We start from the raw sequence: 22501 nt of genomic DNA, 5'->3' as shown, positions 1-22501 counted from the left end.
TATAGTGGTCTGACTCCCCCATCTATGGCTCCATGAGTGTTCCTTTTTGGCCTCACCATGTCCTGCGTTCTTATGTGGGGAGTGGGAGCTAAGACCTCGCATGACACCCCGCGTGACACAGGGTCTGCCCTGGGGCACACCGAGTGCCCTGACTTGTGGAAGCCTTGACAGAACCAGGTATTGAGCAGCGTATTTCCAGGTCAGAGCGGGAGTTTCTCCATCACCTGAAGAGAAGCGAACACTAGGGCTCTCTCCACAGGTGGCCTGTGAACTCCTCCGAGTCATGTCCCCTGCAGCCTTCTGGAGCAGACGAGGGTTTTAGGGGCTGAGGGTTTTCTGGACTAGGGCCCACCCTTCCCTAAATAATGCATCCTGGGTCACGGCTCAGACCTCTGGGAAGGAGGGACCCTCTCCCAAAACCTACCCATTTGTTGCCCCCAGGTGGGGATCAGGTGCTGGTAAGTTCTGAAGATTACTCCACCCCACACCCAGGGCAGCAAGCTGGTGGGGCAGGTGGGAGTAGGCTCAGTCTCAGCAGGGCCCCTCCCAGGTAAAAACAAAGCACCCTCACATAAAAGTCCTTTATTGAATTCACATGTGTATAAACAGTGGTGAAAAGCAAAACAGCCTCAGGCTATGGGCAGCTGCTCCATAACTTTTTATGACGTCTAATAGTTCTTCAAAAATCATATCTGAGCCAGTGCAGTGGCATAGATAACGATGACTGCAATGATGACGGCAGATATGACAAGGAGGCCCAAGACCAAGGCCCAGATGTTGAGGCACTTGGCTGTGGACGCGTAGCTCTGGGCCCCAATCACGTCTCCCACCATCTTCCGGTCCCTAGACTGGGGGAGAAGAGGAGGTGAGGGGGCCTGGAGGGGTCCTGCCGAGAGCCAGGTGCTATCACTCACGTCCTCCCCTGGCTGGTCCCTGCCCAGAGCAGCCTCCACGTGCCCCTCAGCCAGACTGGGGACCCTCGCCTCCCTGTTCCTGAGCCCGAGCAGGACAGTGCCCGGTGGAGCCCTCCCTCCTGGGGCCTTGACCTCCTTCCTCACGGACTCTCTGGCTCTCCGGGGCTCTCAGGGCTGGTCCTCAGTCTTCCCTGGCCCCTCTGCTGGCCTCTCACCCACCAGGGGTCAGGGCGTCCTGAGTCCCTTTGTTGTTTCTGAGAGAGCCCTGGAGCCACGTGGAGAGTCTGAGGGATGGAATTTCTGGTATTGGTCAGTAGGGAATGCCTTGGAGTCCTGGGGACAAAGGGTGACCCTGGCCGTCCCCATGCACCCCATGCAGCCTCGTCATGACCTGGACACACACACACAGGGACTCCCCTCCCCCAGGGCCATCTGGGCAGAGCCCGTCTGGGGGCTCACACACACTGTCTGGAGGTGCCCCCACGCACCCACCTACCTTCACGGAGTAGGCAAATGCCACAAAGCCCAGGCAGCAGGTGTTAAAGAAGAGGGTGTTGAACAGGGACCAGACGACGTGGTCGGGCACGACGGTCTCGCTGCGGATGTTAACCACGGTGGACATCACGGGCCCCGAGCCCTGGGGTGTCCCCAGCACGGCCACCTCGTGCTCCTCCTTGAGCATCTCATAAGTTGGGGGAACACCGGTACGGGGGCCAGGGAAGATGTGATGGGAGCTGCGGTTCATGGTGCCGACACAGAGCAGCCGTGGTCTGTGGTGTGTTGTCTGGTCAGGGAATGACAGGGGCTCAGCGGGTGCTTCCTTTCCCTGAAAGTTTCTAATTCTCCAGTTTCCTTTTCCAGGGCGTTTGGGAAATTGAGAATTGGCTGGGTACCAGGAGGGTGTAACTATTGTAGAGGTGTCAGGTTACACAAGCCAGCAGTGAGAGGGAGGCCGAGGGCCTGATGGGGGAGTGCCCTATCCCTGTCACTCAAGTCAGGCCAGTGCCAGTTACCCCAGTTCCTCATTTAGGTTGTGATGGCCTTGGGGACATTTCTGCAGCCACTGAAGGGAAACAGAATTTATCACTACTAAATATGCATCTTTGACATAGGGATTATTTTAGGCTTATTGTTTTTTAAAAAACAGCAGATGTGAGAGAAGCTCTGAAATCAGGTCATTCCCATTTGTAAGAGACATTTGCATTGGTCAGGGGGCTCTCTGCTGTCCTGGGAAGAGAGGCTGGCCCCATCTTTAGAAACTCATCTGTGCGCAAGACAGTGTCTTAAATCTTACAACTAACTTACCCTTCTTTATTGTGCTTTCCCTGGTGACTTCCCTTAATTGGCCTATGACGCCCCACCTCGCACATTTGGTCTTTTGGAGATATTTCAGGTGGTAGCTTGGGCCATTCCCATGTTACACAGTTTTATGAGTGTCTACCAAGTTTGCAGTAGGTACACAGCAGAGAGCTGGTGGGCGGGGATGGGTGGACAGGAGGGACTGAGGAGGGGAGAGCTGGTTGGCCGGTTAGAGGCGGGGGTGGGGGGATGGGAGTGGGGGGGTGGGGGTGGGGGGGTAGGGATGGGGAGGTGGGGGTGGGGGTGGGGGGGTAGGGGGTGGGGGTGGGGGGGTGGGGGGTGGGGGGGTAGGGAGTGGGGGTGGGATGGGGTGGGGGGTGGGGGGGTAGGGGTGGGGGTGGGGGTAGGGGTGGGGGCCAGGGAAGTACACAGCCAGTGGGGGCCGGGCATCCCTGGCTGGCTCTTCCTGACCTCTGCCTGACCTCAGAATGTGGCAACCGCCCCCGGACATGCTCCACCCCACCCCCAGGGCAGCCAGCAGGTGGGACCGGTAAGGGCGGGCTCCGGCTCAGCCAGCCGCAGGCTGGGGATGCTCAGCAGGGCGCCCTCCCCAGGTAAAAACACGGCACCCTCACAGACAAATCCTTTATTGAATTCAGTTGTAGACACGTGTGTATAATGAACAGCTGTGAAAAGGGTGACAGCCTCAGGCTATGGACACCTGCTAGTGGCCTCCATAACTCTTTATGACATCTAATAGTTCTTCTAATATGGTCCGCGAACCTGTGCACTGGTAGCGGTAACGATGACCGAAATGATGACGGCGGTTGTGACAAGGAGGCCCAAGACCAAGGCCCAGATGTTGAGGCACTTGGCTGTGGACGCGTAGCTCTGGGCCCCAATCACGTCTCCCACCATCTTCCGGTCCCTAGACTGGGGGAGAAGAGGAGGTGAGGGGGCCTGGAGGGGTCCTGCCGAGAGCCAGGTGCTATCACTCACGTCCTCCCCTGGCTGGTCCCTGCCCAGAGCAGCCTCCACGTGCCCCTCAGCCAGACTGGGGACCCTCGCCTCCCTGTTCCTGAGCCCGAGCAGGACAGTGCCCGGTGGAGCCCTCCCTCCTGGGGCCTTGACCTCCTTCCTCACGGACTCTCTGGCTCTCCGGGGCTCTCAGGGCTGGTCCTCAGTCTTCCCTGGCCCCTCTGCTGGCCTCTCACCCACCAGGGGTCAGGGCGTCCTGAGTCCCTTTGTTGTTTCTGAGAGAGCCCTGGAGCCACGTGGAGAGTCTGAGGGATGGAATTTCTGGTATTGGTCAGTAGGGAGTGCCTTGGAGTCCTGGGGACAAAGGGTGACCCTGGCCGTCCCCATGCACCCCATGCAGCCTCGTCATGACCTGGACACACACACACACAGGGACTCCCCTCCCCCAGGGCCATCTGGGCAGAGCCCGTCTGGGGGCTCACACACACTGTCTGGAGGTGCCCCCACGCACCCACCTACCTTCACGGAGTAGGCAAATGCCACAAAGCCCAGGCAGCAGGTGTTAAAGAAGAGGGTGTTGAACAGGGACCAGACGACGTGGTCGGGCACGACGGTCTCGCTGCTGACGTTAACCACGGTGGACATCACGGGCCCCGAGCCCTGGGGTGCCCCCAGCACGGCCACCTCGTGCTCCTCCCGGTGCATCTCTGGCGTTCGGTGTGCAGGTGTGTGGGTCCCAGAGGAGGAAGCTGGAAGTGTGGCTCCTGCAGCCACTGAGAGTGAGAGTCTGGGTGCTGGGATGGTGCTCAGGGTTCCTGCCTCTCCAGGATAGTTGTGATTTCTCAGAAGTTTCTGTTTCCTGTGATTTTGTAAGCAGGTGACTTGCTGGGTGTCAGGAGGGTGAAAGAAACCAATGAGTTTCGGGTTACACTAAGATGGAGGGTGGGGAGGGCTGTGGTCCAAGGGTGAGTTTTCTGTTCCTGTCCCTCGAGTAAGTTCTTGTCCCCTCCTCGAGGGCTGTGGTGGACACTGGGGGCTTTTCCAGCCAGCGGTCACCCCTCCCTTTCCCCCAGCCCTGGCCCAAGCCTGTGCAGGTCAGGCTGTCCCATGCAGGGCCCCTACCAGTTCTCACACAGACTCCACACTCCAGCCCCAGAGGGAGCCCCCACCCCAAGCCCCACCTCAGCCGACCAGGCCTCCTCTCCACAATCCCTTGTCCTTTTCTGGTCTCAAGTCCACGCTCCTGGTGGGATTGGGTGTCTCCTGGTGGCAGGTCAGGACTCAGCAGCCCAGAGAGCCTCCCATAGGACCCCCGGGCGCTCTCTGGAGGGTCCCCAGTGGACGAGGACACCGGGCACTCGATGATGTGCGGAGGCAGCTGTGTGTGAGAGGACCGAGTCCAGGGCCCTTGGCGGCCGCCTGGAGCTCAGGCCAGTACTTCTGTGCACGTCCCACTCGCCCTCCTTCCTCCGTCCTGTCCCCGAGGTGCGGGATTCGTCATTTCAGCTTTGAGCTCTGCTGCAGGGGGCACACATCTGGGCCTGACGCAGTGACCTTCAGCTGCCTGGAGGAGACTTTGGGGCGGTCCCCTTGGGGAGAGGGAGGAAGTATCCACGCTCTCGGTGAGCACAGGTCTGGATCGGCGGCCATCACGGCAGCTGGGCAAATGCCTCTGGCTGTCCTGAGCAGGTCCGGGGTGCACCTTGGCAGCCCCTGAACCCCGGCGATTCCAGGTGAGTCTCTGCCCTTCCTTCCAGCCGGGGACCCTGCAGGCACCTGTCAAGGTGGGACTTGCCTGGTTCTTGCGTGACGGTGGGGAACCGAGTCCCCGGTGACCTTACTGGGGGTGCAGCAAGAACAGGACATGGGTGTTCAGGAGGCTTGTGAGCGGCCCCACCCAGCCTGCCCTGACGGACGGACATGCCCCTCGTGGCGGCCGCCTGCTGGCCTTCAGCTTTCTGCCCACTGGTCGGTTGAGGCCTTGGCCTCCGTGTGCTCGCTCCACATGTCTGCCCGACTGAATTTTGGCGACTTCAGAAATGCCGTCAGTGATGAATCTGTCTCTGCCAGCACTTGCGTCTGTCTTGCCGATGTATTGGGAGTCTGCTGCTGGGCACTTTGAACCTTTCCTTATTGTGAAGTTTACCCGATAGACAGCAGAGCACGTGAAACTGTAAACTCCTGCCTCCAGTACGGCTGAAATGCAAACGCCTATGGACCCACCACCCAAATGAAAAACCTGTGCTTGACCCATGCCCGGAAGGCACCTGACCGCCTTCCAGGGCCGACCCACCTTCCCACCGAGGTCGCCAGTCTGGACTTTGGAGGTGAGCAGGCTCCTGCTGCAGCCCAGGGCTTCCCGTCACCGCGCCCTCCCCCCCCGCCCCCCAACAACGCACACTCCACACACAAACTCCACACACACACACACACACACACACACACACACACACACACACACACGGTCAGACCGAAGCTGAGTGAGTGCCGGTCACAGCTGAGGACAGGGTTTCCTTCCGCTGGTTTGGAGGGGCTGTAAATGGGACGAGCTGCGTGTGCCTTTGGGCCTGTACCAGTCTTCCCGATCACCCGCGAGCCTCACGCAGTTTGAACTCATGGACTCGGACATCTGGGTTGTGTCCCATCTGGATCGGCTCCTGCTCTACCGGGACAGTCAGTGGCCCTCTCAGTGCGGCGACCAGGAAGCCGTGAGCTCGCAGCGCCCCTCTTGCACACGAGTGTGCATTTCTGCGGGACGAGGACCGGGTCGGGACGTGTGTCCCACTCACGGCACAGGCCACATGGTCTTCCACGCCGCACCCCGCAGCCAGCCCTGAGGTCCCAGCCGCACAGCACAGGCTCCTGCACCCCCAGGGACAGCCAGGCCGGGAGTGGCATGGCACTGTCCCTGGGGTTCCACTGGTGAGTCCCTGAGACTTAGGTGGTGGCCGTCCGACATCCGTCGTCACTTGTCTCCCTAACAAACCACAGGAAACCTCAGTGGTGCACACCAACGCGCGTTGGTTTTTGCTCACGGGTCTGTGAGACCCGGGAGCTGGGGCTGCCTTGTCCAGCTGCGTGGCCTTGGCCGGTCTCACTCAGCTGTGGTCAGCTGCGGGGGTGGGGGGTGGGGGGTGGGGACAGCGCCACCCTCTCCCACGTACGGTTCCTCCTGGTCGGCTGGGCTTGCTCCGCAGCCGCGGAGGGTCCCCACGAACAGCAGGGGTGCGGGGGCTCCTGATGTCCAGCCTTGGAACGGGCCCGTCAGCCGGAGCAAGTGACGGGGACCGCGTGGGACACACGGGGGCCGCAGGGACCCCCCAGCCCCACCTCCAGGCCCGTGTCAGGGGCGGAGACTTGGGCCACTTCTGCCATCAACCCGCCGACGAAGGGGCACCCGTCCCCTGTGAGATGGCCCCTTGCCGGCTATGGAAGCACAGCAGGTATGTCCATGAACTCGGCACCCAGCACCCTCCTGACTGCAGGGACGGCTCCCTCTGCCTGCTGGTTAGTGTTTCACTGTTTCATCTGCAGCATGGACGGTCCCCTCTTTTGCTATCATCTTAGTGGTCAGCGCAAAAGGTACGTCGTCATTCCCCGTGGGTATTCAGTATCGGGGCCATCAGGGGCTTTCACCTGCCCGGGACGAAGGACCACGGCGGGGAGGGACCCCTCAGCGCCACGGACACCCTCCCGGCCGCGCCCTTGCCGCGTGGGCTCTGTTCCTGGGTCCTCACATGGAGACGGTGCCGTCCTTGTCTGGTGCAGCGGGCGGGGCTCATTGAGGGCCTGTCACCGACTTCCACGTCCTCGTCCCTCCACCGGGCTTCCCTCTGGGGGAACAGCTCCGTCCCATGTCCCAATGCTTGGCGGTTGCTGAGCCCTCGCACTTTTTTTCCCCTGACACACCTTTCTCTCGCCTTCCTTCTGGAAGAACCTGTCACTGGTACGGCCTGTTGGGGGGGCGGGCAGGGGAGACTGTCCCGCCTTCCCACTGTCTCTGCTTCTGCTGTGACTGTGAGGCAGCCACCAAAGTAGGTGTCACTCCTCACTGGGAAACCCGGGCGTGGACAGGCGGTGGGTGACTTTGTATCTCTGCTTGTCCACAGTTGCGCTGTGAGGTGCGGCTGCCTTATTTATCCCGGGAGAGACGGCTCGGGTTCTTATAGCTGTGGGTGAACGTCTGCCTGCGGTTGGGAGAATTCTCATCGGGTACATTTCAAGTACTGGTTTTCCGCCTTGTCCATCCCTGTCCCTCCGAACCCTCTGCTGACCCGTGTGCAGGTTCCCCCGTGCCCTCAGTGTCTCCCACTCCTGTCTGTGTTTCCGCCCAGTCGGGACAGCTGTCGTCTTCTCAAGTGAGGTCCTTGTACCCACAGCAGCCACCTCACCTGGGAGCAGCTCCGGAACGTGACCCTGGGGCCTCACGGGCTGTGTCCCAGGCCAGAAACCCACCCTCGAGCTCTTCGTTTTGGTCATTCTCTCCTGCAGTTCCGGAATTCCTGCAGATCCTTCCCAGATCTGCAATGTCACGTTTTAGGCCGAGCCGTGAGAGCCGCGAGCGTGTGGCTCACCATTTATCTCCGAGAGCTTCGCCCGCACGGCTGGGTCACGGTCTGGAACGCCAGTGCCCGGCGATCCGATCCCTTGCTGGTTTCCTGCCCAGCCTCAGTCGTGTGTCCTTGTCCCCGAGATGTCCTGTGCCAGGCCCGGGGGGCAGCGCCCAGAGGGGATCCTGGTGACTCTGGCTCGCAGCGAGGACCACCACCTCCAGGGTCACACGCTGGGTCCCCCCCCCTATTTCTGGATCTTTCCTTAAATTGTACCTCTTGTCGGCTGTCATCCTGTAAATGTGCATGTATGGTAATCATTGTTCTTTGTACATATTTCTGTCGTGTTTGTCAGACTTAGTATTTGCTCTCCCTTTTGTTTCCTTTTTGTTGACTTTCATGGGATGGGTCTTCTTTGGATAACTTTTAGGAAACGTTATCTTCCTGTCTTCCTTCCATTCCTCTTTCCTTCCTTCCTTCCTTCCTTCCTTCCTTCCTTTCCTCCTTCCTCCCTTCCTTTATTCCTTTCTTCCTCCCTCCCTTTCTTCCTTCCTTCCTTCTTTTCCTTCCTTCCTTTCTCCCTCCCACTTGCCCGCCCTCCCTCCCACCTTCCTTCCTTTCCTCCCTCCTTCCATCCTTCCCTCTCTTCCTTCCTTCCTTCCTTCCTTCCTTCCTTCCTTCCTTCCTTCCTTCCTCCAACTTGGACTTAGCACCGATGGAGAAGCCAGAGGGCTGGAGATGGTGGACACAGAGCCAACACCGGGTGGTCACACTCCAGACCTACGCCTGCGTGTCCCTCTGTCATCTCCTGCCCGGGACACCGGGGCCGACTCCATGGCTCTGTGGCTTCCTTCTCACGTCCTCTTGTCCCCAGTCCTCACACCGGCCTTACCAGATGGCTGCTTGGGGTTTGTGTGGCAACACCACCTTTCCCCGGGGGCCCCTGGCTCCTCTCTTCCTGGGTGTGGTGGGGTTCAGCTCCTAAGACAGACATTGGTCCCCTCGTTTCCTGGGGGGCTCCTAGCTCTTCCTGGGTTTGTATTCCATCTTTTCCTTCTTCCTCCAAGAGCGTTTCAGTGCAGGGGTTTGGGGAGGGGGGGGCACACTCTGAGGCTCCCTGGACATAGATGTCTTCTTATGCTCTTACGTTTGAATGACAGTTTGACTGCACAATGAACTCTTTTTCTCTCAGTTCTTTAGAATGTCACCTGTGACCTCCGGTGCTTTGCTGAGAAACTTAGTGTCACCGTGGCTGTCGCTCCAAAAGTGTTTACAGTGTCCCTGGGTGTCCACGGGAGATTGGTTCCAGGGCCCCCATGGATAACGAGACAACCCCATGCTCAAGTCTGCCGTAGAAAACGGTGTGTTGCATGTAGCACACCGGCTGCTGCAGTGTGGCCGCACGGCGCTCACGGCCATGGGTACAGAGAGCGCTCCACTTGCGGCAAGCGTGAGATTTGCTTTCTGGCACTTTCTCCCACTGCTTTTGAATGATTGTGGTGTGAGGTTGGTTGAATACGCGTGTGGGACCCCCGTGGACGCGCAGGCCCTCTGTATGTATTTGGTTAGGTGTGACCAGTGTCCCACCCGACTGCACCCTGGGCGCCCCCAGCGAGGTGTGACCCTGCGCCTCCCGGCAGCTTCGCCAACACAGCGTGTTGTCACTTGCCGTCAATTTTTGCTCGTTTGAGAGGTGCGAAGTGAGACCTCTGTCGCATCTTAGATTGCATTTCTCAAAAGATGAGTGAAGTTAAGTCTTCTTTCATATGCTGGAGGGTCGTTTCCTTTCTGTCTAATGTCAGTTGTCTGTGTGCGTCTTTTCTCCGATTTTACTATCCAGCTTTCAAGATTTCCTGGCACGTTAGGGATTCCAGCCTGCTGTCCGTGGTTTGTGTTCCGAGTATTTTCTCCCGAGCCTCAGCCCTTTTCACTTAGTTCACGGTGGTTTTTGTCCTGCACACGAACAACTGTTTATGGAGTCAAACGAATTCATCTCGTGTGTTGTAGTGCCTGGACTTGAACTCCGGTTAGAAAGCCTTTCCTTGCACTTGGTTTCTCCCATTTCCGCGCTCGGATCCCAGCCTGTTTATCTGCAAGTCCATCTTTGCCCGCCTTTGGGTTCAGCTGGGACCGACCCCACTCCTGTGCCGAGTCTCCGCCCGGCCAGCAGCACTGGATTGAATTAGGACAGGCCCGGGGTCCGAGTGTGTTCCGGCTCCTGCTCAGTGCCTGCCTCTTCAATGATGTTTAAGCCCACTTTTTAGTGTCCTAGGTCCACGTGGCGAGATGAGCCAGGGCTATGTCTGTGAACTGGTTGTTTCTCTTTAACGTCCGTGTGGGCACGGAGTCCCAGAGAGCAGTTTCCAGGCTCTCGACCTCACGTGGAAAGGTGCTGGCTCGGGTAGTAGGTGGTCATCAGCTGTGATCAGATGGCCATCAGCTGTAACCGGTTAGCCATTGGCCACTGGTATAACTGCCGTGGCTACGCTAGCAAGCGTGGATTGTGGCTGGCAAGTGCAGTTAGCAAGCGGATTGTGGATCGCGGATAGGGTTGACCCTATCTCCTGTGTCTTGCCCGGCCGCCAGTGAGACTGAGGTGCAGGAAGACCCCTCGTTGGGGTACTGGCGGATGTTTGCTTCTGTGTCTCGACCAGCCGCCTCCGAGACTATAGTGGTATGACGCCCCTATCTATGGCTCCGTGGGTGTTCCTTTTTGGCCTCACCATGTCCTGCGTTCTGGTGTGGGGAGCGGGAGCTGAGACCCTGCATTACAGTCCGCATCCACTTCTGGTCCCGGGGAGCCACTCCCATTTCCTGGGGTCTGCTGAGAAGATGAGCGGGAGAGACTGTCCCAAGGTACTGGGGGTCTGGGGACACTTCCTCCAGCCAAATTCAGTGAGGTCCGCGGGGCAGGCCTCCTGCTCACCAGAGCCAGACAGCCCGGGGCCCAGGCCTAGGGGCCTCCTGGGCACCCACCCCTGGTCAGTGGAGTTTGGGGGGCGGGGAGCAAGAGCCTGTGCTGTTTCCTCCTCGGTTTCCCCCTGGGCGGCCCCCCAGCCTCTGCTCCCTGGATCCCAGAGTCTTTGCCTGAAAGATCCCTGAGAAGTGGAGACCCATTTCCTAAATATTGAGTGTAGACCTGGTCATGTGAAAATCGTACTCATCCTACGAACTCTGGGCCGTTCGAAGGAGACGCTGGGCATATTGAGCAAAGCTTACAGCTGGGAGGGGTGCTGGGCAGAGAGGGGAAGGTGGGACAGGAAGTGTTAAGGGTCCCCAGCCTGGCCTCGCGCTCAGAGGGGGAGAAGGGGCGGAGAACTTGACAGAGACTGAGAAACAAACAGCTTTTGGATTGTCAAAGCCAAACCTCCCAGGTGCACTCCTACCCGAGTTTCATCTGACCACTGAAGCGCCAGGACCCAGCAAAACTCCAGGGCCGGGTCCCTGTCTGGGCAGGAATCTGCCCCACGTCCCAACCCCCATCGGCCTCACTGCCAGCCAGTGCAGCCGGGAAATCACGTGGATACTTAATCAGAAACAGCAGAAGCTGTCTGCTCCCCCCTTGTTTTCCTCCCTCCTACTTAACCGTTTTTGGACTTGAACCTCAGAACCTCAGTTCACCCAGGGAAAGGCCAATTCTCGTGCCGATTTCTGCTGGGACACACCGGATATTGGGATGGGCTTCTAGTCCCACTTGGGTGTTTTGATGGCCACTGTCAGCACCAGAGCCCTCCCGGGTGTCATTTCTGTTAGGCTGCGCTGGATTGGGGGGGGCGGGGGGGGCGCAGAACAGCGGGGAGTCCATCTAATGAACATCGTCCTCGTCCATGGCCGGGTGTGAGGCCGGGTGTGACGGAAGCAAAAGCATTCCTCCCCCACCCACCCTCACCGCTGGGGACTCACAGAGGGTGGCCACGTGGGCGGGAGGCCAGGCCAGCGGGGATGCTCACGGTCCTGAGCAGGGCCAGCCTGGCCAGCCACCGCTCAGCCTCAGGTCTAATTGGTTAAGAGAACAAAAGCTGGGGAGTGGCGGGAGGTTTGCAGGGAGGGGTGGTGCTCATCTCTGGAGAATTTGGAGGTTCTCCCCTCAGGAACCGAAGGGTCTCAGAGTTCACGTGCCTTGCAAGCTGACAAGTGAGCCTGCACAGTGTCAGAACCCACAGACCCCCGGGTCAGGGACCAAGAACAGTGCTCTTCTCACAGCAAGAGCGGCAGCCGGCAGCCGGGGAGGGGGGCCCATCCGCAGGGGTTCTGGAGAGGCCCCGCCGACGCCGGCCTGCCGGGGGCGTGGCCCGGGCCCAGGGAACCTGACTCTTCTGCACCGCTATGACCTTGCCCCCAGGAAGACACTCCGGTGCTCGGGAGGGTGACCCTGTGTCCATAAGGCTGGTCCAGAGGAAAAAGGGCTCAAAAGGCGTTTGGAGGTGGGGGAGGGGAAGCCACCGGAAGTGTCTCGCGGCTCCCCTCTAGCCCGCCCCGGTCTAGGGAGTCAGGGTTCCCCCGTCCCGAATGCCCACTCCGCAGGCCGGTGGGGTGGGGGCCTGCTCCTGCCCCGCCAGGCAGCCTCGCGGGGTGGAAGGTTCAGGACAAGATTACGGAAGCCGTCTTGGCAGTGGGGAGGCTGGGGGCAGGCACCCCACGGCTCAGACCCGAGGGGCACGTCCTGGGCGTCCGGTGGCAGCTTCGGAGCCGGACTCCGTCCCAGCAGCGCTCACAGGCTCCAGCAGAGGACAGGTTCCCTCTCCCCGCCTCCCCCTTCCTCTTTCTCAGCAAGTTCTCCGTGCAGACGTGAGCGCACCCTCAAAGCTACCCACTTTGTTTCTCAACCTCTCGCAGTTGCGCAAATCTGTGCTCGCCGCAGGGCGCACCTGGCCCCCGGGCCAGCGCCCCCCTCAAATCTGGACGCAGCCCCGTGGTTTCCCGTCCCCGACACACCCTGTGCACGTCACTTCGTTGAAACGGAGAAAACATCTCCCGAGGAAAGGCGGGGAGGGAGGTTAGCAAGTCGCAACCCGTGCCCCCGCCCTGTGTCCCTCCTCCACCACCTCGGCCTGCCCCTGCCCCGCCCCACGCTCCCAGGCCCCCGCGCACCCCGCTTCCTGTCCCCAGGGCCCGGCCGGCCCCGCCTCCAGTTCCTGCAGCCCGCCTCCCCGCTCTCCTTCCCGGTCCCCACGCCCCACATCTAACGCTGAACTGCTCCCCTGCTCCCCGCCCCCAGCGCCCCGTCCCCCCCACGCATCGCCTCTCCCTGCGGCCAGGGCGGTCCTGGGCCTCCACACACGCCGGGTCTCCCGGAGACCCTCTGGACAACCACGACCCGGCCCACAGCCCCGAACACAGGGTCTGATCGGGACAGCGTGTCAGGCCTTCGGGGAGCGCTACGGAACGAGTCACCCCCTCCCAACCCACCACATGAGCTGCTTGGACGGCTCAGGTCCACCGGCAGCCCGCCGGGTGCAGACTTTCCCTCCAGGCAGGGCGCACACGCCGCTTCTGGGGTGATGAGCCCAGGCACCCTCCCCGGACCCATGCTGCGACGCGTGGGCCTGTGTCGCCTCCTGGTGGCCAACCGCGCAAAATGCGACCGCAGGGAGTGGAGAAGGGTACAAAGACAGGAGCGCGGGGAGGAGGAAGGAGGGGCGTCTCCCCGAGAGGAGCGGTTTCCCGATGGCCGCCTTCAGCCACCAGCCCCAAACGCAGGGAGGGACACTGGACCCCACAGGACCCCAATTCTGACTCGATCCCAGTTCTGATCCTGATCGGTCCCCATCGCATTTCTGATGAGACTGAAGCCCAAATTAGGACGCCTTTTAACTAGGGGCCGGGAGGGGTGTCGCTGGACCCACGGGTGAGGGCTGGTGGACCCGCACCCACGGAGACCACCCGCAGAGGAAGGGGTGCCTGGGCAAGCCCCTGCTGGGTTTGGGGTCAGGGCCCCGTTGCAGGAACGGACGGCTGTTTTTGCCGGGAGCTCTCTGGAGCTGCAGGATCCGCCCCTCCCCCCCTTCTCTGAACAGCCAACAGCGGGCCTAGTGCGGTGCAGAGGGCGCTGCGGGGCTCAGGGGCAGGTTGGGCAGCTCTCTCCAAGCCCACCCACCACCAGGAAGAACAGGTTGGGGAAATACCCCCCAAGACTTGGGGACACACTGGGAAGAAGGGACAGTGCAGCAGGGAAAAGACGCACGTGAACCAGAAGGAAACAGCATAATTCCAGGATCTATAAGGGCCAGGAAGCGCTCGGAGCAGTGTGATGTTTAAGTGTGATCGGAGGACAGGGAGTGTCAAGGAATCTCCCAGGAAGAGAGGTCCCCGAGAGCCAAGGCCCCTAGGGAAGAGCCTAGAAGAGCATTCTGGCCAGAAGAGATGCTGTGCAGAGGCCCTGGGGCGACAAGGGGGTCGTGAGGTCCTCCAGTGGAGGGAACCCAGAGGGGAAGTGGTCAGAGAACGGAGCTGACTGCGGGAGAGGTCAGCCCCGGGCAGTGTGGTCCGGCGCTGAGTGAGTGGGTGACCTCCCAGGCAGGTCCCCCGGGTAAAACTGCAGCCACACAGAGGCTGCCGGAGTGAAGTCGCACCACTCCACAGGTGCCGAGAGGAACCCGCGAGACTCAGGGTCACAGCACACACTGCCTCACAGGACAGCACCAGGTCCCTGCCCCAAGTCCCGGGGTGACGCGATGGGCTACGCACACAACGGGTCAGATCACAGCGGAGTGACCTAGGGTCTCGAGGCAAGCAGCAAACGTGCCAGTCCCTCCCCCGGGAGTGGTCAGTCGACAGTGGTCACCCCTGGTCCCCTTGACTTGCCTAGCGGCTACAGAAACCCCTCAGCCTCGGACAGCTGGCCCTATGGTCTGGGCATTCAGCGAGAACACGTAGGACACACGGGGCGCACAGCTCACAGCCTCTCTCAACTATCCTACCGTCAGCTGAACTCCAGTTGTCACACAGCGGGCCACCCCGCCACAGGCCAGAGGTGCTGACGGGCTGGGACCACACCTGCTCCTTTTGTCCCGCACGTGCTCGATCAGTCCACTTGCAGGGTAAGGTGACCCGCCGTGCTGTCCTCTGCCATGCTCCCAGGATCGTTCACGGGTCCAGAGGGGGTGCTGGTGGCACCGCAGAGGACCCGAGCTTCCTCTTTGAGGGCCCGACGTGGCCCTGACCCACACACAGCAGGGAGGTGCTCCTCCCCACCTCACCGGGAGGAGCCTCAGGCTGTTTTCCCTTAGGACCGCCCGGGTGGGTGCTGGGTCGGGCCTGCTGATCTTAGGGCTGTGCCGGCTCACCTGCCTGGTAGAGAGGGTCCTGACCGCTGTCCCTCGGCCTAGTGCCACTGCCAGAAGAGGGTCCTCACTCCCGCTGCTGCCTGGAGCCAGGGATCTGTCCCCCCATGGGACAACCTGGGGGTCCAATGAGAGGACGTGGTCTGAGCAATCATTAGAGGCGACCATGGCCAGGAGGCAGCCCCGGTTCCCAGGGAGAGGCGTCTGGGGCCCACCCTCTCCGCATCGGAGCACGTAGCCCAGATTGAACTTGCTCTGCGTCATCCGTTCGTTATTTGGCTTCAGCCCTGTGAGCAATGTCACCAGCATTCGCAGCCTCACCCGCCGGACGTGGCTTCACCCAAACCACGTGGGCACGATCCAAATAAATCCCAGGAGGATTAAAAGAAGCCGTAATTCAACTACACTAACGTGGAGACTCAACTTACCCAAGTGTGTGGGATGCAGGCAAATCTCTGCTTAGCGGGCATCTCTAGTGTTGGGTGTGTGTGTTAGAAAGGAAGGAAGGCCTACAAGCAGCAGTCTAAGCTTCCGCCGGAGGAAACCGGAGAAAGAAGAGGCACTAGAAGCCTAAAGCCAACAGAAGGACACAAATAACAACGACTAGATCAGAAATCAGTGCAACTGAAGACAGGAAATCAGAGGGGAAAAATCAATGACACCAAAAGCTGGTTAGTTGTGTGTGTGGGGGGGGAACGTCAATAAGACTGAGAAGCCTCTACTCAGGCTAACCAGAAATAAGAAGAGGCAAGAGAGATCACTGCAATGAGAAATGGCAGACAGGCCATCGCTGCCGACCCCAGGGACATCGAAGGGACAATGAAGGTCACACGAACGACTCGATGCCCACAAATCCGGTAACTCTGATGAAAGGGACCGAGTCCTGGAAAGACGTAAACTACCACAACTCGTACACGGAGAAAGGTACGCTAACGAGGCCGATACCTATTAACGAAGTTGAATCAGTAATTAATAACCTTCGAAACAGGAAAGCAGCAGGCCCAGAAGGTCCCACTGGTAAATTGTATTGGACCTTTAAGGCAGAAATGATACCCGTTCTGTACAATCTGTTCCAGAAAATAGAAACAGAGAGAATGCTTCCTGCCTCATTTTGAGGCCAGCGTGACCCTAATAAATCCAAACCCGGACAGAGAAAGAAGAAGAAAGGGAAACCGCAGATCACCACGGATCAGTACCTCTCTCGAGCATGAACGCAAAAATCCTCCCCGAAATATGAGCAAATCACACCCAGCGATGGATTACACTGCACCAAAGCATTCTATGCCTCTACCCGGTGGATTTGCTTCCGGGGCTGCAGATCGGTTCAGTATTTTAAAAATTAAAGACTGTAATTCACGCCTATGGGCTAAAAATCAACACATGACGTGACCTCATCAATGGATGCCGGAAGAGCATCTGACAAAACCCAACACACATTCCTGATGGAAACTCTCCAGAAACTGCAAAGACGGGGTAATCTTCAACTTGATCAAGCTCAGTCTACCGGAAAGCATACCGCTGACATCACACTTGAGGGTGAGAAACCACATGCTTCCCCCTTGAGAGCAGGAGCAAGGCAAGGATGTCCCCTGTCATCTCTCCTAGTCACCACCGTCCTGGAAGTCTAGGAAGGTGAAGGGAGACAAGGGAAGCAAAGGACATGTACGCGCTGGGAAGGAAGACATACAACTGTCCTCGTTCACACATGACGTGACTGTCTGCGGGGAAACCCGAGGAATTAACAAGAGGCCCCTGGAACGAGTAAGTGCTGACAACAAGGTTGCAGGAGCCAAGGGTGGCGCACAAAATCCGCTGCTTTCCTGCACACCAGCAGTGCCCTGTGGAATTCTGACGCTTAAAGCAACACCATTTACAGCAGCACCACAGAAATGGAAGCGTTCGGTGTACCTAACGGAACATGTACGCGGCGTCTGACGACAACCACAAAAGTAGGGTGAGAGGAATCAAAGATCTCCATGAGTGGAGAGGCGTCCCCTGCTCACCGATAGGAGCTCAATGCTGTTCAGAAGTCAGTTCCTCCCAACTTGACCTATCGATTCAAAGCAACCCCAGTTTAAATCCCAGCAAGTTATTTTCTCGATGTTGACAAACCCATTCTGAAGTTTACCGGAAGGCAAAAACCCAGAAGAGCCGACACCATACTGAAGGGAACAACAGCCTTGGAGGACTGACCCTGGGTGACTTACTCTCAAGCTCCAGTCATCAAGACAGCCTGGTGTTGACCACAGACCGGACAGATAGGTCAGTGGGACGGAACAGAGAGCCAGAAATACGTGCACACAAACATGGTCAACTAAGGAGCTAAGCCTGCTCAGTGGAGTGGAGTGTCTTTTCCAGAAACAGTGGTGGAACATCTGGACATGCGTAAATAAAAGGTGAGTCTAGACACAGGCCTTATGCCTTTCACAGAATTAGCTGAAAATTCATCGTAGACCTGCAAAACTCTCAACCTTGTCAAAGATAACAAGGGCGAAAACCTACATGAGCTTGGATTTGGCGACGATTTTTTAGCTGCAACATCATAAGCACCATCCATGAGAGAAAAAAGTCGGTAAGTTGGACTTTATTTAAACTTTAAAATTTTACTCTGCTAAATATACTGTGAAGACAATGCAAAAACAAGCCACAGTTTAGGAGAAAATATTTCCTAAACATGTGCCTGATACGAGATAGCGTCCAAGATGCACAAGGAACTCTGAAAAGCCAACAATAAGAAAAACAACCCGGCGGGGGGTGGGGGTGGACAGCCCGGTGGCTCAGGCGGTTGGAGCGCCGCGCTCCTAACACCGAAGGCTGCCGCTTCAATTCCCACATGGGCCAGTGAGCAGCGCCCTCTGCAGCTAAGATGGTGAACAACAGTTCTCCCTGGAGCCGGGCTGCCCTGAGCAGCCACAGTTTGGTGTGGGCCGCCGTGTGCTGCGGTAGGCTCCTGTGTGCCGCCATGAGTGGCTGGTGGCCAGCAGCCATTGTGAGCGGTCGGCATCCGGCGAGAGCTGCCGTGAGCGGCCGACCGATGACTGGCGACCGACTGCCTCAGCGGCGGGGAGGCGGGGAGGCGGGGGGGGGGGGGGGGGGGGGGCCGAGCGCAAGGCTCCTAATACCAGCGTGGGCCAGGGAGCTGTGCCCTACACAACTAGACTGAGAAACAAGGGCTTGAACCGGAGTGTGTGGGGGGGATGCGGGAGGAAGGGTGGGGGGAGAAAACAACCCAATTTTAAATCGGGCAGCATTTGAAACGATGCTTCACAGCATATGTCATTAGGAAAATGCCAATCCAAGCAACAATAAGCTATCAAGAGAATGGCTAAAACCCCAAACTCTGACAACGCCAAGTGCTGCCCAGGGTGTGCAGCCGCGGGAACTCCCACTCACGGTTTGGGGGGTGCAGATGGAGCAGCCACTTTGGAGGACAGTGTGGTGGCTTCTGACAGAACCCAACACACTCTCATCGTGAGATCCAGCAGTCGCGCTCTCTGGCATTTAGCCAAGTGAGTTGAACACTTATGTCCACCCAAAAACCTGCACACCGATATCTGCGGTAGATTTCTTCACCATTGGCAAAAACTGGGTGCAACCAAGATGTCTTTGAAGGGTGCACAGAATAATGGCCATACACTCATATGATAAAATAGTATTCCACAACAAAAAGAAAATGCCTATCTATCCACAAAAAGGCATGGGTGAGCCATAAATACACATTGCTAAGTGCTATAAGCTAGTGTGAATTGGCTGCATGCTATCTCGTTCCAAGTATGTGACATTCTAGGAAAGGGACAACTGACTACAGGGTAAGAAGGTGAGTGCTGGGGGGTGGCTGGATGGCTCAGCTGGTTAGAGCGCAAGCTCTGAACAAGGTTGCCGGTTCGATTTCCACATGGGTCAGTGAGCTGCGCCCTCCACAACTGGATTGAAGACAACGAGCTGCTGCTGAGCTGCTGGTTGGGCAGCCAGATGGCTCAGGTGCTTAGAGCACGAGCTCTCAACAACAAGGTTGCCGGTTCAATTCCCGCATGGGATGGTGGGCTGCGCCCCCTGCAACTAAAGATTGAAAACGGGGACTGGACTTGGAGCTGAGCTGCGCCCTCCACAACTAGATTGAAGGACGACTTGGAGCTGATGGGCCCTGGAGAAACACACTGTTTCCCAATATTCCACAATAAAATTTTTAAAAAATGAAGATGAGTGCTTGCCAGAGAATAGAGGGGCATGGGTGGGGTGGTTAGGTGAAGCATGAGGGGGTTTTTGGAGGATGAAACTATACTCCAGGGTGAGGATACTGGAATAATAGATACATCGCATTATGTACTTGTCCATAGCCACAGAACTTGACAACACAAATAGTGAGCCTTAATGAATGCAAATTTTTAAAAAATAATTTAGGAGGTCAGGGGGAATCCCAGGAAGGAATGTCCCCTCTGGCAAAAGAATGTCACTGTATTACACATGCTGGGTCACTGAGTGGCTAGGGAAAGGGGCCGACATCCGTCACCTGGGAATAAGTGGAGTCTGTAAGAAGAAAGGGAAGGGGAGTGTGCACAAGCCCTGTGCTCTAGTGGATGGAGATGTGTCCCACGGGGGCGTGGCTAGCAATGGTCATTCTGTCTTGTGTACTGAAACCAACAACTCAGGAAGTGGCTGGTGGATGGCGGGAACTAGGTTTGTCTCCGTCGGAGTGGGAGGCTACAGGTGAGCAAGAGGTGAGGTGAGGAAGGTCTGTGTGGTAATGATCAGAGCGGCAGCACGGAGAAGAGCTTGTGGTTAATGGATACACTGTTAGCAGAGAAATGCTTACAGGTCCCTGACCATGCACGTTTTGCCCACACACATTTATTTCTTTGCTTTGTCTGCTGGGAGGGCACAAAGAAACAACACCCCAGCAGCAATGAGTACACCTCTTCCCCAGAACTTGGTTTCTAAGACCACTCTCTAATACAAGGGAGGACCCAGAGCTCCTTGGGGAATTGGATGATTTTAGCACCAGGAAGGAAATGTACAGGATGAGCCTGGAGCATCTGTAATTCTAGAAAGCAAGGAGGTCCTCAACAAACAAACAAAGAACTGGAACCAAGGCTGGAACCATTTGAGCAACAAAATAAATAAATGGCAGTGAGTTATAACCCAAAGCATAAACACACATGTGCACATGCTGATAAATGACTAAATAAATGAATCAGCAGGGGAGAAGGGACAAATGTCCCATTGTGAGTAGGGTGCCATCAGGCTAGGCATCATCACTGGAAGTGACATGTATGGATGGCACTGGAGCAGGTCCTGACAACCCAGATAGGTTACATGAGGAGGTCCTGAACACACAGTGACAGGTAACTGTCCGCTGCCTTCAGCTTCCCAACCTGCACCCATGGTTTCATAGTGTGTGGGGGGGTCTCCTGTGACCCGCTGACTGGGAAGGAACAAAGGCAGACCAGTGACAGAGGCTCTGCACACGAGGACCTTTATAATTAGGTGGGCGGCACGACCCATTTCGTGGGCACGTCAGCCTCTTTCCCCAGCACTGCTGCCATCGGCCAGCAGGCTCAGGAGCCACGGCAGTGGGGCGGGGGGTGCCATAGCCTTGCGACCTGGACTCCGCCCACAGGGCCAGCTGGATGCAGTGGCTGTCAGGTGCTCAGCTGCCACGTGCAGAGCCTCACCCTGGCCCTGTCTTCTCCATGGGGTGGGGTGGATGGCCCTCCATTCTTACTGTAGGGGACACTTGGGGTGTGGACCTACCTTCCTGCCTATGATGCTTCTGCCAAAACCACCATCGTGGCATTGCAGACGCCTTGTCCACCCTCACAGTGTCCCCAGGAGCTCGCTCCACCGCAGGTGAAGTGTGGCAGTGGGATCGTGCTTGTGGAGGTTGCGGGCCACACAGCTGGCCTGGCAGATGGTGGGAGGAATGGCAGTGTGGGGTTTAGACTAGCCTGGCGCCAGTGGGGTGGCGACCCCATGGAGCTGGGGTCATGCCCTCTGGGTGCAGTAGACGCTCCGAGTCGGTGATCCACAGCTTCTCCCACAGGGTTCCAGGTCTAGGTATCAGGAAGTGGATGTGGCAGTGTTGCTGTCCCTAACAGTTCACTAGTAAAAAACTCTCTTCCTGTCCCACAGCTCTGGGCTCTGCAGACTGGAGTCAGATTCTGAGAGACAGGTGCTCTACAGTGACCAACTAACCTCATATGCCTGGGACTTCACGGGTTTCAAACTTCAAGTGCCACGTCCTAGGAATCCCCAGTCCTGGGCAAACCCGAGAGGGCTTCCACCTTGGGACACATTACACGGTAAGGTGAGGCTGCCCCATCAACTTTGGGCCCCTCACACCGGGGAATCGACAGGGTGGCTGTGCTGGCTGGGGTAACCAGTCCCAGATGGGAAAGCTGGGCTTTCATTGCAGAATGGGGCAAGGAGAAAGTCTGGAAGGCAGGAGGTCACCTAGGGTCTGTCTGAGTAGCCTCTGTCCCGGAGTAAATGCCAGTGGAAACTAGGACCACCAGACCCAGGCACAGCCCCCTCGGGAAGGAAGGTCTGAGTCACCCCACCAGAGAGAAGTGCGACCAGCTGAGGACAAAGGGAACATGGGATGGGCGGTGGGAGGTGGTGATGGGGGCCAGCTCCAGGCATGGCTGTAGGAGGGCCGGGTACCTCTCCTTAGCTTCCCAGGACAGCACTTACACTGCACTAAATTCTTCCCTCCCGGTTTCCTCTCCCCTTCTACCTACATAACACACTAATAACAGTGAGCCTTACATCTTAGCTTTGGTTCCTTAACTCTTCCAGAGCTTCGAGTCCAACACTCTTAGAGAGCATGTGACTCCGTCAGAATCCGTCACCCAAAGCTGGACAAAATGATGACTATAACTTTCCTTCAGTCTCGTCTGGAGCATTAGCTTGGGTTGGGTTGGGGTAGAGACGCCCTAGTTAGCAGAAGCATGATTTTACCTGTTTTTATTTGGAAGTTAAATGTGATTTAAAATAAAGTGTGTGTGTGTGTGTCTGTGTGTGTGTATACGCACATTGGGTCATCAGGAGGGAGACTGTGCTGGGTGCGTCTTGTCAGCTTCAGCTGGAACTTGGGTGAAGTTGGGGAGGTGGAGTGAGGGGTGACCGTGGCCAGGAATGGTCGCAGACCCCAGCTGCTGGCCCTTAGGCCGACAGAGGCAATCACCTCGCCGTGGATCCATTTTCCAATGCTTGCTTTCTAAGATGTTTTTATCTCCGGTCAGGTGTCACTCCCCCAGAGTGACCACTCTATCAGGAGAGCCTCCCCTCCAGTCAGTCTATTCTGTTACCCCGTCTTATTTCCTTCACAGCACCTACCACTATCTGAAACAGCACGTTTTTAATCTCTGCTTAGAAAAATATCATCCCCATGAAAGGAGGGACCTTGTCTGTCTTATTTGTCACTGTGGCCTTTGGTCTCGGCTCACAAAGGCCCCAGGTGAAAACAGATTTGCTGAAA

General features: G+C 57.7%; 1 protein-coding gene and 1 pseudogene across 2 annotated transcripts; both read right to left on the bottom strand.

Moving 5' to 3' along the window:
* Positions 1–567: 567 nt before the first annotated feature.
* Positions 568–1770, bottom strand: LOC109436297 (interferon-induced transmembrane protein 3-like). The gene is made up of 2 exons (XM_074337040.2): positions 1411–1770; positions 568–848 (listed from the first exon to the last, which is right to left on the bottom strand). Exons 1-2 carry the CDS (start codon positions 1657–1659, stop codon positions 687–689), a joined length of 411 nt encoding a protein of 136 aa, XP_074193141.2. The 5' UTR covers positions 1660–1770; the 3' UTR covers positions 568–686.
* A 1074-nt stretch (positions 1771–2844) lies between these two features.
* Positions 2845–4304, bottom strand: LOC141572313 (interferon-induced transmembrane protein 1-like; annotated as a pseudogene). The gene is made up of 2 exons (XR_016018451.1): positions 3711–4304; positions 2845–3146 (listed from the first exon to the last, which is right to left on the bottom strand). The product of XR_016018451.1 is annotated as an interferon-induced transmembrane protein 1-like (transcript).
* Positions 4305–22501: the final 18197 nt, after the last annotated feature.

Source organism: Rhinolophus sinicus, chromosome 14 (assembly GCF_057876585.1).
Source record: "Rhinolophus sinicus isolate RSI-liver-muscle chromosome 14, RSI-T2T, whole genome shotgun sequence".
NCBI classification, from domain to species: Eukaryota; Metazoa; Chordata; class Mammalia; order Chiroptera; family Rhinolophidae; genus Rhinolophus; species Rhinolophus sinicus.
The sequence above is the reverse complement of the archived record's forward strand: the minus strand, read 5'-3'. Positions and strand labels throughout refer to the sequence as shown.

Coding starts and splice junctions, on each gene's coding strand:
- LOC109436297 (XM_074337040.2), bottom strand. CDS start 1,659: ATGAACCGCAGCTCCCATCACATCTTCCCTGGCCCCCGTACCGGTGTT. Junction 849..1,410: donor CATTTGCCTACTCCGTGAAG/GTAGGTGGGTGC, acceptor CTTCTCCCCCAG/TCTAGGGACCGGAAGATGGT.